Below are 15,679 nucleotides of genomic sequence, written 5' to 3'. Positions count from 1 at the left end.
AGCAGCTTCAGCAGCCTGTGGATCTTGGCCTTGCAGGTGGGGAAGTGGGAGAACAACTCCCTGAGCCTGAAGTACTCGGTGTGGCCGAGGTACAGCTCCTTCGCTGACAGCGACCCCGACGACAACCACCTGAGCATTGTCACCCTGGAGGAGGCTCCCTTTGTCATCGTGGAGGACGTGGATCCTTTGATGGAGAGCTGCCAAAAAAACACCGTGCCGTGCCGAAAATTTGTCAGGCTGAAGTGAGTAAACGCCCGGCATTCCTTTTTCCCGAGCGCAAAATACATTTCCCCTAGTTTCTCATTAATGGTTTTCTTCCCTTCTTTCACTGTATAGTTGTTCTCTGATAATTTGCTGCTCTTTTTCTCTTGCTTCCTCTCTTTGCTATTGCTTCGGTGTTTCATGTCCTCTTTCTTTTTTCCCTTTCCCACGCGGTGTGCTCTTGTTTGCACATCTTCCTTTTTAAAAAGTAGAAAGGTTCTGGTTATACACGTGCAAGTCACACTGAATTAACGACAAGATAGTTAAGTTTATAGTAAATTCAAAGTCAACGAGAATTAGCCCTTTTCAGACATATGAAAGAAGACTGTGTTCTAGAACGGGGCTGTTTTAATGAGTCCTCTTCCAATTGTTTCCAGTTATGTTGAGATACGCCTGCTTTCATTAGTCTTTAACAATTTGAGAATGTCTCCCAATGAAAATCTGTTTATGCTGAAATGTGGTAGAGGATAAACTACTCCAGCATAAAATACCACTGTGACTTACCACTGAGAGACAAGTTCCCTGCTTTTATTGCTCCATAACTTTGGAGCAGTCATTAGAAATCAGTGGAAAAGGTTTCACTGAGCATTTATCAGGGGTGTTTCACCTGTTCTGTGCTTTGCTCTGCGTATTTATGAACTGAATATAATAACAGCAGGTTTTTTACTGAGCAGGTGTCAGGGAATATGATGCATGTTTCTCAGGATTCCCAGAGGCTGCTGAATGATTGTGCACATGCTTCCTCAAGTCCAGAGAATTTTTGTTTTCTGACATAACTGTACTTAGTCAGGTTCTAAACTAGTTTTATTTTAATTTTGAATTCTTTCGAAGGCGGTAAAATACTGCCTTGGCTTCTGAAGATGCTTATACTAAAATGTTCTAGGGGTCACAAAATGAGCATTTCAGAAAAAAAAGGGAGAGGGAAAGCCTACGTCATTGCACTCAAAGGTGGCCTGAAATTCACCTTCTCAAAGTGCAGGAAAAAGTGCACTTTGAGAAGATGCAACCACTTTCAGTACCATGAACTGCTGTGCCTTTTTATAGCTTACATGTGCTTTAGTTACTAAATGACATGTAGTCTGATGTCTTGAGAGTAAAAGTAATAAATGATTAATCTAATCCTAAGAGAGAGATTAGTAAAAGGAGACTATGGCTTGATGGAGAAGTGCAGTGTATTAGGCTGGATAGTGCAGCAGCAATCATGTCATACAAGGTAACATTATCTCTGTCTCATCAAGCAGCTACATTATGATTAGTAAAAGCTGCAAACACCATATATTTATAAAAGCATCCTGTGGATTATTTCTCTGTTGACTCAGAAAAACATGTCCACTCACAAGTATGACAAAATGTTGTTTCACAGCATGCTGAATCCTGCTGTTGTGGTGCTTCTGTTTTTCCTAGCAGGAATACTTATGTGTCTCTTCTCTGTTGACAGCAACAAAACTAATGAGGGAACTAACGTGAAGAAGTGCTGCAAAGGATTCTGCATCGATATCTTGAAGAAGCTGTCTAAAACTGTCAAGTTCACATATGACCTGTATTTGGTGACCAACGGGAAACACGGCAAAAAAGTCAATAATGTGTGGAATGGGATGATTGGTGAAGTAAGTTCTGTTAGCAACGTTTGGGCTGAGTTGTTTTGGAGAACCGAGGTGCTGTGCGCTGAGTGACGTTGGTGGTGTGTTCTCTGTGTGGATCAGGTGGTGTATCACCGGGCAGTGATGGCCGTGGGGTCCCTCACCATTAACGAGGAGCGCTCTGAGGTCGTCGACTTCTCAGTGCCGTTTGTCGAGACTGGGATCAGCGTCATGGTGTCACGGAGCAACGGCACAGTTTCGCCGTCTGCTTTCCTAGGTATGATTCTCCAACCCATCCACATCATTAAATTGCATTTCTATAGAGTTTGCTTGGTTTAATTGTTTAAGTCACGTAGTGCATTGACACGTTTCTGTCAAGTTTTGGATTTGACATTAGGAAGGTTGTACCGTGTTGATGTGCTGATTAACGTGATTATTAATACATAAAGATAATGCTGTTGGTTTTCAGATGCTTTAAGTGAAACCCAATGCTGGTGATTTCAATATGAAATTCAAAGAATCCCCCAAAATCTTCAGTTGGTAGAATTACATCCTCAAACCTGCTTCCTTACAAACTAATTTATGCTTGCTTAGCCCATTATAATTGGTTTAATTATATCTTTAGATATAACCTGAAAGGTAATTTGACAGTAGTTACCTCTTACTTCTGAATACCCCACTACTGCACTGGAGAGCTGAGTGTTTTCTTCATTGATGCAGCTGAACAGTGGAGGTGCAGCAAAGAAATAAAAGGCTGGGCAGAGAGGAGGTGGGATGTAAAGAACCTAAGACTTTTGATTTCTTTTCTTACATATTTCTTGTTTCAGTTGTGCAGTTCTCCTTTCATTATTTCTCTCTCCTCCTCTTTTAGTGTTTATGGTTTACTTTAGCATTTGGTGGGTGGCCTGAATTTACCTGAAGCTGAAAAGAGAATGAACCGTGAGGTGGATCAGAAGTGCCTGGAATGCTGTTATGTTCCTGGGCCCAATATTTTTAAAGATATCTTTTACCGAAAAATAGTGCTAGTGACACTAAAATTATTAAGTGGAAAAATGAAAGATGGGTGTGTTCCAGGTATCTGATGGAACAGTTCAGTGTGTTCAGGTCCATTGGGTCAGCAGTGGGGCTGTTTCTAGATTGCAGAGTGGAAGATTTTCACCTCCACTGAAACTCCTTATAGCCACTGAGGAACAGATTGTTCGTGTAGTATCAGCTACAAACAGGCAGATAATTGGGTTTTCTTGCCCAAGAATCATCATTTCACCACAGAGCTTTTTTCTCATCTCTGTTCCATAAAAGCACATTACAGAGATGATGCAAGTAAATATAACACAGGGAGTAATCAAATAACTACTCAGATGTGGTGATACCTACGACGGATTAGTGGGATGGGGGAGACCTCCAGGCCTTAGGCTGACAGGACTTCTTCCATCCTGTATATGACAAATCCATTGCCACAGATACCTAAGCAAGTTTTGTCAGTGTTTGATATGCATGAAAGACTTCTAAGTGAAATTGCAAGAGATTCTACTTGTAATGAAAATACTCAAATAGTATCTTTTCTTTTCTCTAAGTTATTGACTTGTAAAGTTCATTTTTTAAATTGCAGTTTCAGCATGTTGAAATTATCCTTTGAAATATGAGTGTTGGGGTGTTTTACAAATGTGCTGCAAGTGCAGTTATTTTTTTCTTTTACTTATCTCTTAAAAACCTGTTTATGACCTCCATCAAAAGAGAGGCTGCTTTTGCATTTTTCACAGGAACATAGTTATTAGATTTCTAAAATGCACTTAATGTTATTAGTTTAGTTGGGCATACGTGTATCCCAAAAGCAAAAATAACCCCTTCTTATAAAGCTCTATAGAATAGCATTACTTTGGAAGAAATTTGATTTACTGCACCAAAATCAAGTCTGTGCTCTCAGAAGTGTGTTCTGGTTTTTCAGACCTAGATGAAGCTGCCAGTTTGCTGGAATTGCGTAGTAGTAAAATGTTTTGCCTTGCAAAATAGTATCAGGGAGATACTGAATTTATTCACAGACTGATTTCGTTTCAATTAAGTGAATGTCTAAGAATACAGTCATCTTACATAATTCCTTTAAAGGATTTTTTAAAATCTGTCAAATACAATATTATTTCTTTAAAATAGCACTTGATTAAAGTTCCTGAAATGTCTGGGTTTGTGAACTGTTTCTGTGAGTGTAGGCAAGTATGGGATTTTGTGGGCCTAGATTTTCCATTCAGTTTTTGTGTCCAATAGATGTGAGTAACTGATGGGCTGTGACAGCTTCTTCCTCATCATCTGCCATGTTCTGATTCTGGAGTGTCTCCTTCAAATGAGAGTTTTGTCCACGTTAAAACATTTTCACATCGTACTAGAATTCACACATACTAGATCCACAAATAATTTTTTAAGTGATTTTCTGGCGGTTTGGTTCAACTTTATATAAACAGACAAAATATGGGAAACCTCAAATCTCATTTTCTATATTTTTGAGAGGGAGAGCGTTCATAGGTGAGATCAGTTTTATTTTCTAGAGGCATTGGTGGAATGGAAAATCTATGCCCCTTGTTATTTAATATGTTCTTTGAGTGTTGGTTTTGGTGGTGGGAGGTAAAACTCAAAGACATCTTTTTCCTTGATCAATATTCTCCATTGTCAGTCATTTGAAATGTACACTGGCAAGTCATATATTAGTATTTTTCTGCCATATCATAGCTTTACTGAAAACTCTTTTAAAACCTGATACTTGCCTGAGGGAAGTTCTCTTTCTGTCCTCTGAGAATCAAAGAACAGTGCTGAATGTGTAATTGGATCGCTGATATGACAGAAAAATCGACTTTGTTATTCAATTGATTCTGTACTTGTTCAGTCTTACTGCTTGCTATTCTAAATAGCTTTTTGTTTTCCTATTGCTTCTTTTAATCCTCCACCTCATTACCAGACACCTTAAATTATTAAAGACCAATCTGCTTAAATTGTTGTTTATACCTCACTTTTGCACATTGGCTTGTTTTGCCCTTTGCCTTGTTTAGATTTTGACAAATTACCGTTGCTGTTTCTACACTGTTGCTTTTGATAAGGGTTTTATCAGCCTTGCTTTCTTTGTGAGGGTGCTGTCAAAATTGTATGGTAATTCTATGTGAATTTCAATTTAATCCAGTTAATATCTGAATTCATAAAATATTTGTTAGACTGCATTTGGCTGCATAATGTCCTTTCCCTTGCCTGCACCTAAGCAGAACTTTCTCTGCCTTTTACAAATTCTGTTGTTTTCCTAACTTACTATTGTCTCCCCAATAAATAATTATAGCAATTGAAAGAACTTCATACTCAGCCTTAAAAAATAAAATAATGAATTAAAACAAATGCTGCTCCTTCGCTTTACCTCAAAACCAGAAGGAGAACAGTTTGGTTTAGAACTTCCCTGCCTTGCCTTTTTAGTTACTATCCAAAATCACCAGTGGAGATATTTGGCATTTGGTCTTGTCTTAGTTCCAAAATTCTGGAGAAATTGTAGCACAGGCAAAAGATCTCATCAGTTTTCTAAGGCTGGGCACAAATTCTTGCCTTTCATTCTAGTTCTGGATGAGTCAGTCGTGCTAACTGGGGCAAGGCTCAGACTGAGCTCCCATACCTCAGCTCCCAGTCACAGTCCTTTCCTGCAGTGATGGGAGAAATTTCAGTGGTTCTAATCTTAATTTGAATTCAAAGAATGAAGCAGTTAGGAGAGAGGAACTGCTTTAGCTTTCACAAACAGGTAAAGCATTGGAACACACTAATTTCTTGTGATTCCAAGTGTCTTGATTCTATGCTAACCAGAAACAGTATACTAAGATTTATTTTGTCACGCTTCAGAGCACACTCACATTTGCATTATTTACCCAAATTATGATATAAAATGCCCCCACATATGGTGACCTGATACAGAGATATTACTTTACCATACAAATCTTTTTTAGATATATCCTTATACCACAGGGACTCCTGAAATGACAGAGAATTTCTGATTGGGAAAGATGAAATTTGAGAACTTTGTGTTATCACATACTGTTACCACACTCAATCCTTTCAAAAAGTTGGTGCTTAGTCTGGTGTTTGAAACTACTTTTAGTTTTGTTCTCCAACCTACTTCTTTTACTTAATTATGGTTTTTCTGTCTTTCAAACTGACATTCAGTTTTCCATAAAACCCTTTTGATTTCAGTAATTTGCTCCCAGATGAGAATGAGACATTCAAAAGTATGTGTTTGCATTTGATGAAAACATCATCTTCACTGCAGGTAGATGAAAGTGAACATGGAGAAAAGAAAATTCTGAAGCAGAAACATTTAGTTTGAATGCAAGTGTTTGTCTTTCTTCCTCTAGCACTTCTTGTAGGATAGAAAACGAGAGAGAAGTCTACTTCACTGAATTACCAAATGTATTAAACATATGCTTAATTGCTTTTGCTTTGCAGAAAAACAGTCATACTGGTTGGACTGTTCTGGTGATAAATGTGTATAACATGGGATGAATAGAAACAGGCAACCTGACTGTGGACTGAATAAGCAGTGAATCAAACCAATGATGTGCCACTCAGTGTGAAAGAAAAGCGTGCAGCCTTTGGTTTTGAATTGCAGCTTACATTTAAGCTTTTGACTTTATGGATTTTGTGTATATATACTAATAGCAGTCCATTATGTATTGCTGCTTAGTTATTTGCTAGCATTTTGGTTGGGAAAAGCTAATTTAAAGGAAGCTGCTGGGCTTGCCTAAGCGAAGACAATAGAATTCTTGTGCTGCGACTGGTTTAATGAACTGTTTCTGTTTCTCTTGTCTGTTTTGCTGCAGAGCCTTTTAGTGCTTCTGTCTGGGTGATGATGTTTGTGATGCTTCTCATCGTGTCTGCCATGGCTGTCTTTATATTTGAGTACTTTAGTCCTGTAGGATATAACAGGAACTTAGCACAAGGGAGAGGTAAGATTTGCATTTTACACAACCCCTCGGCTATGAAAAATCATGTATTTCCCATCCCCTGCCCTCCATCTTTTCAAATGAACATAACACAGGAATAAAACAGTAGAAGTAGCTATGAAACCATGTATGTTCTTCATTTAAAATGTGATTTCTTGAGAGCATATATGCTCGTGTTTGTACTCCAATTCATTGGCATAAAGACATATGGAAGGGTAAGTGATATCAGCTGTATTCAGGCAGTGTTTGGTTAGTTCACTGTATCAGCTGTGAAGTGTCAGCTTAAAAAAGTATTGGAATAGGTTCTAGTCCTGACTACTATGGTGAGTTCAGAGAAATTTATCTAAACTTCTGTGTTCTAGTGGATAATTTGGAAAAATAATGGTTCCCTTGTACATAGTTTTATGTAGTCCCTATAAAAAGTCAGATGAGCTCAGCCCTGAAATGAGGCCAATGGCAGAAAAGCATCAGTCCTTTCTGTGTAATATCCATGGCTACAGAAAGTTCATTTTCAAAATGGATTTAATACAGAGCTTGCATTTCTCAGTGAAAGATGCAGTTATATATTATTATATACAACTTTGACCAAAGAATGAGGATTCCATGTCTTGCAATGCCCTCATCCTTCCATTACTTAACTGACATTTGAGAGTGCAGCCTTTGTTTTAATTTCTAAATTGTTCTTGCCTTGTTTTATAACAAGAGATCTTCCAGCTTGGTGAACACAGTTCTGGGCACTATTAAAAGCTAATGGTTTCTTCTAGATTATGGCTGGCTTGTTCCCTGAAAAAGGGGATTATTGCAATGTCCAGATGTTATCATTTTAATAAGATGGTAAATGCGTAACCTCTGTCCAAAATAAACACTGCTAAAAAAGGGGAACTCAAAGGTGAATATAGACACTGAGTATCCAGGGGCTTGGCTATTCTCTTCTGTGCCACCTCAAGTGCCAGAACTGATTATGTAGTGTACTTACAGCTACAAGGTCGTGTTATGGCACTGGACCATCCCAACTGAGCTCCAGATACTTGCCACTAAGCCAGATGCCATTAATTTTAAACATGGGGAGCTTAAAATAAAGGGGAATCTTTATGTAGATGCCTCCTTTCCCTAGGCATTTTTGGCAGGATGAAGCTCAATGTTAATACAATCTCCAGTGGCATAAACAGAACTTTAGACTGCTTCCTTGGCATATACTTTCCCTAACATTATTGCTCAGAAAAATACATATTGTCCTTGTATCAGTGCAGTCCCAAATGTATCTAGAAGATGGTTTCATAAACCAAAAGTCAGCTCCACTGTGTTTATTTTACTGGACTCTATCTTCCTAGTGCTGCTGCAGAATAGAAGGAGGATAATCTAAAATGTAGTGCTTGATTGCATAGTGAAATATTTCCACTGTCTAGAGAGCATTTCTGCTGAAGTGAGAACATACACTGACTATACTCACTTATGGTTTTATTACTTCAATAATAGTTGAATTATTATTAAAGTAAATTTTAGTTAAACTAACAGCTAAATCTGAGTTTGTAATGTGCATCCCCTTGGATAAAGAGACAGGGCAGGGAAGGAGGTAATGTTACAGGTGTCTGCATCAGACCTTATTGACTGAATTACAATTTAATTGAAAGGAGATAATTATAAATTGGTCAAATGAGTCACAGTCAGGGGAGGCCTGTTTCTCTCCATTGAGAGTAAAGGGACTTTAGATGATGAGCATCTGTGATTAGTGCACTGTACTTACCTAGAGCTGGGTGAGAATAAACTGCCCTTTATTCTCATAGGGCTCTACAAACCAGGCCTTTTGAGTGGATAATGGCATTGCAAATTCTAATTCTAATTGCTAATTCTGCCCCTATGTGAGAGTGAGGGAGTGTGCTGACCACTTGCTTTGGGGTGAATTAAAACATGACTAAAAACAGGAATAGCAATAATGGCAGAAGGGACTAGCTGGGACAGGATTTTACCTGCAATGCCAACACATTTGGAGCCACAGAACTGACTCTGAACATGAGAGACAGCCAGAGCCTGTTTTGCTCTGATCTGCAGCACAAAACAGGTGCTCCTTTGTGCTGTCTTTCTGATTTATGCTCTGAGTACAAAGGTGCTTAAAAGTAGGTGACATATTCACACACTTTGATCTTAAATATGCTTACATAATGTTCAAAAAGCATAATGTTGGAACTCTGGAGATGATAAAAATAATTTGGATAAGAAAAGTACTAGAATTGGATCATTAAGACTTAAACCTCCAGTTTTCCATCTCACTTGTCTGCTGGCACAGAAGACTGACAGGGCTGATACTGTGGCACACATCTTGCTGCAAGAGATACAAGAGTTTACTTCTCCTCCAAACCTTTGCTTTCCGTTTTCTTTTTGAAACTTTTGAACCACGTGCCACATAGAAAAATGTTGAAATATTTTTTAAAAATGTGGAAATTAATATCCAGAGGCACCTGTGGTGAGTCCTGTGATTCCATTGGGAGTACAGTGAATACGTACTGAAATATTTTTTTAACCCTATCTCTGAGTAATGTCTTGTTTATGCAGGGGGTAGTGCCAAGGGTTATTTTAACTGCTTTTCTGCAATTACAGATCCCCATGGCCCATCCTTTACCATTGGAAAGGCGGTGTGGTTACTGTGGGGTTTGGTCTTCAACAACTCTGTGCCTGTGCAAAACCCCAAAGGGACAACGAGTAAAATCATGGTGTCAGTCTGGGCTTTCTTTGCTGTCATTTTCCTGGCCAGTTATACTGCCAACTTAGCTGCCTTTATGATCCAAGAGGAATTTGTTGACCAAGTGACTGGACTGAGTGATAAAAAGGTAGGTCTTAAGCTCAAAGGATATCAGTGTCCATTCTTCACAATCCTCTGTACGTTGTGATAAAAAACTCTGAGCAAGATAAACTAAAATTGGATGATTTCGTTCACCTTTTATTAACAAACTATGACCAAAGCATGAAAACACCAGACTGTTTTCAAAGTCTTTGAGTTGCCTATTCAAAAGTAACTGCATTTATTTTGTGATGGAAATCAATCACTTTCTGATTAAAAGGAAGGTATTACAAATGTAAAAAAGCTTGGAAAATTGTGTGAAATATTAGCAATATATTAATAGACAAAATATTAATAAATCCAGAAACTATCTACTAATGCTCAGAAGTCAGTTAATGCTCCTGAAAATGTCTTTTTGTATGTCTCTATGTGCTGTGCAATGAAGTGATAGAAATAGTTCAGATTTAAAGTGGCACCAGCATAAATAAATAAAGAGGAATGATGACAATGATACATATTGTCTGTGGATATTTGAATGCTTTTCTTGTATAAAATGCAAGAATAAATAGGAAAAATAGATAAGAAAATTTGGCAGTTTGTGTTATCACATTAAAGAGGGATGTAACTTGCAAATGATAAGGCACAGAATTTTGGTGTGTATGTGACATTTTTCTAAGTCAAAAACTTCTGGCAGAACTTCACTTTGAGCAGCAGCCTTATAGTTCACTTAAACTCGAGTTTCACACAGGCTGTTAAATAATAAGTGTTCTTATCTTTTATATTGTTTTAGCTAGGCTGAACTTCCTTCTAATGAAGGAACCCTTCCCAGATCTTTGTACTTGGGAATTTAATCAATAGTCTTATAAATCAGCAACCTAGCAATTACTTCTTTTTTTATTTCATTTCTGTGACTGTTCTGTAATAGTGATATTGCACAGAGGGATTGAAGTCTATTTGCAGAATTATTGTTGTGATGGATATACACAAGGTACATGAAGGGTGTGCTGTTGTCAAGTCTGTGCCCAGTTGTTTTAAAATGAATCTAAATATTGACATTAGGAAGGAATATGTAAATACAGTGTAGCCCAGGGGATGACTTCACAAGGGATTTTTCTCAAAGAAAAGAAAATAAAAGAAATTGTTATTCAAAAAAAGGCAATGGCCCAGATAGCCTCCTGTCTGTCTTTTTTGTTTTAACTGCTTTTTATGACCAGCCTTTGATTGATTGCCTGGAATATCAAAGCATGAATTGCAAGCATGGCTAGAGGAAAGACAGATGAAAAGAAACAAAAAATTACACTGGTTTTGTTTTCCTTAAGTTGTGTTGTCATAAAACATTTGATAGAGCGTGAAGGGGGTTAAATATACCTCTATTTTAAGAGAGCACTCTTAGAAGAGACAAATAAAAGGTATTTTCTCTTAAGGATTAAAAAAAATGGGTTTGAGAAACGTCTTTCTCCTGTTTGTGAGGAAGTGCAGAGCGTTTTCCTGGGCAGTCTGGGTTTTGGCAGGCTTTGACCTGCACCTGGCACAGCAGTGGGGTTCAGGTCTGACAGTGCACCCTCAGCTCCCCCTCTTTGGCTCTTTGCCACTCCCCCACGGGCTGGGAAAGGTCAGGATTTGTGCTGTAGCTTTTACCTAATAACTGCCTGAGTTCTGTCATTTTTCTGCTCTGTCTGCTAAGGAGGATTTTATTTCAGCAAAAAGCAGAATGAAAATAGAAAAATACTTGAATCAGAGAATACCATCTGGTTTTGTGTGGTCTGCTGATCATTTATTTGATCTGCCTCCTTTGTTTTTACTTTTCAGCTCTTCAAACTTTGCCTGAAGCTCATAGAGATAAGTCAGGGGAGCCATGCCTTTTCTGATTAAATTAAACAAGTCAGAAGTCCAGAAAAGCAATGATCTATTTCTGAACATTCTTCTTGTCGTACACAGGTTTTGCCTCCTCCACGATCTTGAGGTTTCTCGGATTTAAAAAATTCAAATAATTAAGGATAATTTATGGGAATATAATCTGATTGATATAAAATTATATTTCTCCCCTCCTTGCCTTGTTGTTGCAGTGCTGTTAGCAGGAGAAAACTTCAGGAATTTAGGATTTTGCTGTTGTTCAGAAGAGAACTCTGTCCTTTGCAGCAAGAAAAGCACTCACATGCAAAGGCCAGTGAGAAGGGCCAGAAGTATGTGTGTAATCAGTTTGGAATAAGTAATATCTAAAAGTTCACTAAATTAAAAAAATAAAAATAAAAATTACTCTTTTGGGCTGGTAAATCAGTTTACTATTCTTTATTCTCCCTCTCTCCCATTTTTTCCACTGTCACACCTGAAGAGTCAGGCTCTCCTGTCAGTACAATGAGGTATTCCCAGTTAGAGATACTGGGGTTTCTCAGCATTTCAGTATTTTTTTTCCAGCTCCCCATATGATAGACTATAGAGAAAAATCAGGGAAAAATTCCTGCTCTCTGAGCAGTAATTCCTGACTCTCAGCATTCAATATCCTCCCATTCAGGAAATGTGTTACACTCTGGACACCTGATAACGTGCTATTTATCCCTCAGTGTTTTCAGACCTCTTCATAGTTTCCTCAACCTTTGAAATGTTGCTAATGAATTCCTGAATGCCATCTCATCCAGAAATACATGGCACAGCATGTACTGGAGTTACTAGGGGTGGGTGTTCCTAAACTCAAATGATTCAGAAAATGAGGAGAAAATTATGTTTTGACGTTCCTCTTGTGTATGTAAAAGATTTTTAAAAGCTTTGTCTTCATAGAAAGGTACAGAAAATGAGTCCAAAGTATCCAGCAAAGCTGACATTTCTTACTTTTGAGACCATTTATACCTGTTACATGTAATGAGAGATAAGTTTACTAAGGGTGAGTAGGTAGCAGTGGACAGAATTGTCCTGCAAAGTTTGTCTGCTGAGATTCCTCCACACTTTATTGCCTCACCTACATGTGGTCCAGGAGGTGCTCACCCACCTTAATAGGAAGCCATTTACAGGTTCTTTATTTTTGCAAGGTTCAGAGTATTCTTGTAACCTTGGCCTTACATTTCTGTGCACTAAGATGGCCCAAGTTCTGCAGTTACCCAGAGATGTATCTGTGAAAATAGAGCAGGCTGGGACCAAAAGGCAGAATGGATGATGGGTGGTTGGGGTGACCCTCTTACCCCAACCCTCCTCACCACTACCCAGTGTTAGACCTTTACAGTGCTTTCTGAGGGTGGTCAGATGTAGACATTGACTGCATTTCAGTAACCAGTGATTATAATAACAGTCTTGGAATGAGTAATGGCTTTATTTTTCTAAGATCAGAAATCAGAATGTCAGTTTTCCATCTGCTAAAAGAAAGGAGAGGGTTCAAATGTGGGTGTTCTGTCACTCCAAATGAGTTCCTGCTGCTGCAGAGAGAGATTATTTACTATTTTCTACTCTTTTAGTAATGTTTTGCACAGTTCCTTAAAAAAATCCAGAACCATAACAAACAGCTGCTCTGAACAGCAGCCTTTTCAGGCAAGCAAGTAAATCTTCAGATTTAGTCAGTATTGAATGTTTGTGAAAGATCACTTTGCTGGCTTAATGAAATTGTCAGTTTTATTAAGGCATCCAAATAAAATAAAAGCAAAGGGTTGGAGTTCTGTTGCCATGTGCAATAGTTCTGTTGGGTGGCACAGCATGGGGAGACAAGAATGGACTGGTTAGTCTTTAGAATAACAGTAGATCTCTCCACAACTATGATTCAAGAAAGGGGGCTTGTGCATTCAATTTAAGAATTTTGTTCATGATTTAAAAAAATTACCATTCCAGAAAATGTCTAGGAAGAAAATTACTTCCTAGCAAACATGATGTATTTTGTTTCCCATCGTGGGACTTCAGGGAAAATGAATGCAGGTAGGGCCCTGATCCTTTTTTCTTTCTTGCCTCATGCCTGCCATGTACATCTTTTTACTGCAGTCACAGAGCCTGTCTTCTCCAGGACGTGTCAGTTCACAGAATATAAGTTTAATATTATTGATGAGAACTTTATGCACTTTAGATACGAGTGCAGTCTTAGTAAAAAGATTTAAACCCTTTTCTTTCTTTACAAGTAGTCTGTGAGCAGGCAGAAGTAGCAGACAATGGTTTCAAAAAAATTATCTCCTTGTGGTTGTTAAAATTGGTTGGTTGGTGCCAAGAAATTCCAGTCTGTAGATGGTGTTTGGAACTATTCATCTGCTTTTTATCTCTGTGACTTTTGAATGAAGTAGGGCTTTTTATTCCTCTCTGCTCTCCTGCAGAAATATTTTGTGTTCCTTGAATGTTCAATTTGGACAGATGTCTTAATTCTTTCAACTATTCCATGAGAGGAAACGCCTCCCAACGTCTTAGATTCATATGAATGGTCTTGAAAAGTGAGAATATTCAGAAGGAAACTCCATTTCTCAATTACCAGAGTACTCCACCATCACCTCCCTGTTCCCCCAGGTCCCCTACCATACCTCAGGATTGGGAACTGAGCTTGCAGAGTACTCACCACAACTGCATTTCCAAAAAAAATATCAGGGATATGAGCAGCTGCAATTTTTAGAGGTCCTGCAATCGACAATGTTTCTTTAATTATTTTTTTCCCTTTCTATTGACTGGGAAATTTGATACAGATATTAGGAGATATTGGAAGTCATCTCAATACTTCAGAGATACATTAACTATAGATTTAAATAAAGTTGATAGCAAGCTATATTTTTATCAGTAGAATCTGTGGACATATATTTAAAAGCAGGTTTTGTTTCAGTGCTGCATAATAAACTCAAAATAGGAGACAGCAAATACAGACTAAGAACCATGACTAGTGTACAGTGTAATTTTAGTGCATAGGTCAATTACTATGTGTAAAAGTAGTAGCAAAGTAATAATTTAAACAGTAAAGCTGTGAAAAGGGAAAATGAGAAAAGTAAGACATCTGCTAGCTAAACAAATAGAGAAAAATAGAGTCCATTACTTTATGCTTTGTCAAAATATGCTTAATTAAAATGAAGCATTTAATTGTAGTTCTGTAACAAGAAAATAGTGTTGCAGCAATAATTTCACAGTCAAGGTTTGATGGAATTGAAAATACTCCCAGGTTTTGTATAAGCCTATTTGTATTCTCTTTGCAAATTGGTACTGTATCTTGGGAATTCTTGATGCCCTGAGACCAAATGTTAAAAAGAGAAATATTTCATATGCAGCCCCAAAGGAATCAGCAACTGTATAAATATTATCTGTCTTTTGCAGCACAGGATATATAGATTGCTCTTCTAACTTCAACACTGAAACCTGAGTGCATTTTACCATGGAATTTATGGGTGGCTGCTTTTATCAATTGCTCAATTCAATCTCCTCATTAGCCAGTAGTTCCTCTAATTTGAGTGACCTTTTTCATTTGTTTCTTAAAGAGACATTTTAATCTAATCCTCAGGTGTCACTTGGTTTTCAAAGATATTGCAGAGGCACATATAAAATGTTCAGATCTCTGAGCAAGAATTTTTGTGAGATTATCTGAATGATTTCCAGGTCTGAACCCTGAATGTGCCCTGGGCAATTGCCATTCCCTTGCACATATCCCCTGGCTTGTTTGCCTGTGCTGATGCAATAGTGATATAGAATTGGAGGATAAACCTATATGCCCTCAAGCAAATGGTTTGTAGTTTGTGGGAATGAATAGGAATATAGGTGTGAGGGCTCCAGAAGCCCTTTTCATGTCAGGGTATGTAGTTGCTGATCCCCTGGGGAAGCTGCAAGAACTTTCATTCCCTTGAATGGTGGTGGTGGAGGGAACAGCCCTCAGCCTGTCCCTGCCTGGCAGAGCTTCCTGCCGTCCCCAGCACTCCTCTGGGACCAGTGTGTTGTGCTCCCTGTTGGATACTGAGAATGATCCTCTTTCCCTTTCTTCCTGTGGGGACCCACAGTGTCCCAGCTGAGCTGGAAGTGTGAAATGACTGCCAGCAAAGCACTGTTTTCTTTTCACTGCTGTTTACCAGTGTGTCTGCTGGCACTTTGGGTTCCCTAGGGAGAATGCTGGCAGATGAGGATCTTCCAGCATCTCTCTGCTCCAGTTTCTGCTGTCCTGCCATATTACAGTGCTT

The 15,679-nt window shown here is 38.4% G+C and overlaps 1 protein-coding gene across 3 annotated transcripts in view; it reads left to right on the top strand.

Annotated features, from left to right (window-relative positions):
* The window catches only part of GRIN2A (glutamate ionotropic receptor NMDA type subunit 2A), a 167,590-nt gene that overhangs the window by 115,291 nt on the left and 36,620 nt on the right, over positions 1-15,679 (top strand). For all 3 annotated transcript variants that reach the window (XM_032703822.1, XM_032703821.1, XM_032703820.1), the window contains exons 6-10: positions 37-242; positions 1,700-1,868; positions 1,965-2,118; positions 6,674-6,799; positions 9,392-9,621. In XM_032703822.1, coding sequence (XP_032559713.1) covers positions 37-242; positions 1,700-1,868; positions 1,965-2,118; positions 6,674-6,799; positions 9,392-9,621 — 885 coding nt within the window. The remainder of the gene's footprint in view (positions 1-36; positions 243-1,699; positions 1,869-1,964; positions 2,119-6,673; positions 6,800-9,391; positions 9,622-15,679) is intronic.

This window comes from Chiroxiphia lanceolata, chromosome 16 (genome assembly GCF_009829145.1).
Source record: "Chiroxiphia lanceolata isolate bChiLan1 chromosome 16, bChiLan1.pri, whole genome shotgun sequence".
NCBI lineage: Eukaryota > Metazoa > Chordata > Aves > Passeriformes > Pipridae > Chiroxiphia > Chiroxiphia lanceolata.
The sequence above is the reverse complement of the archived record's forward strand: the minus strand, read 5'-3'. Positions and strand labels throughout refer to the sequence as shown.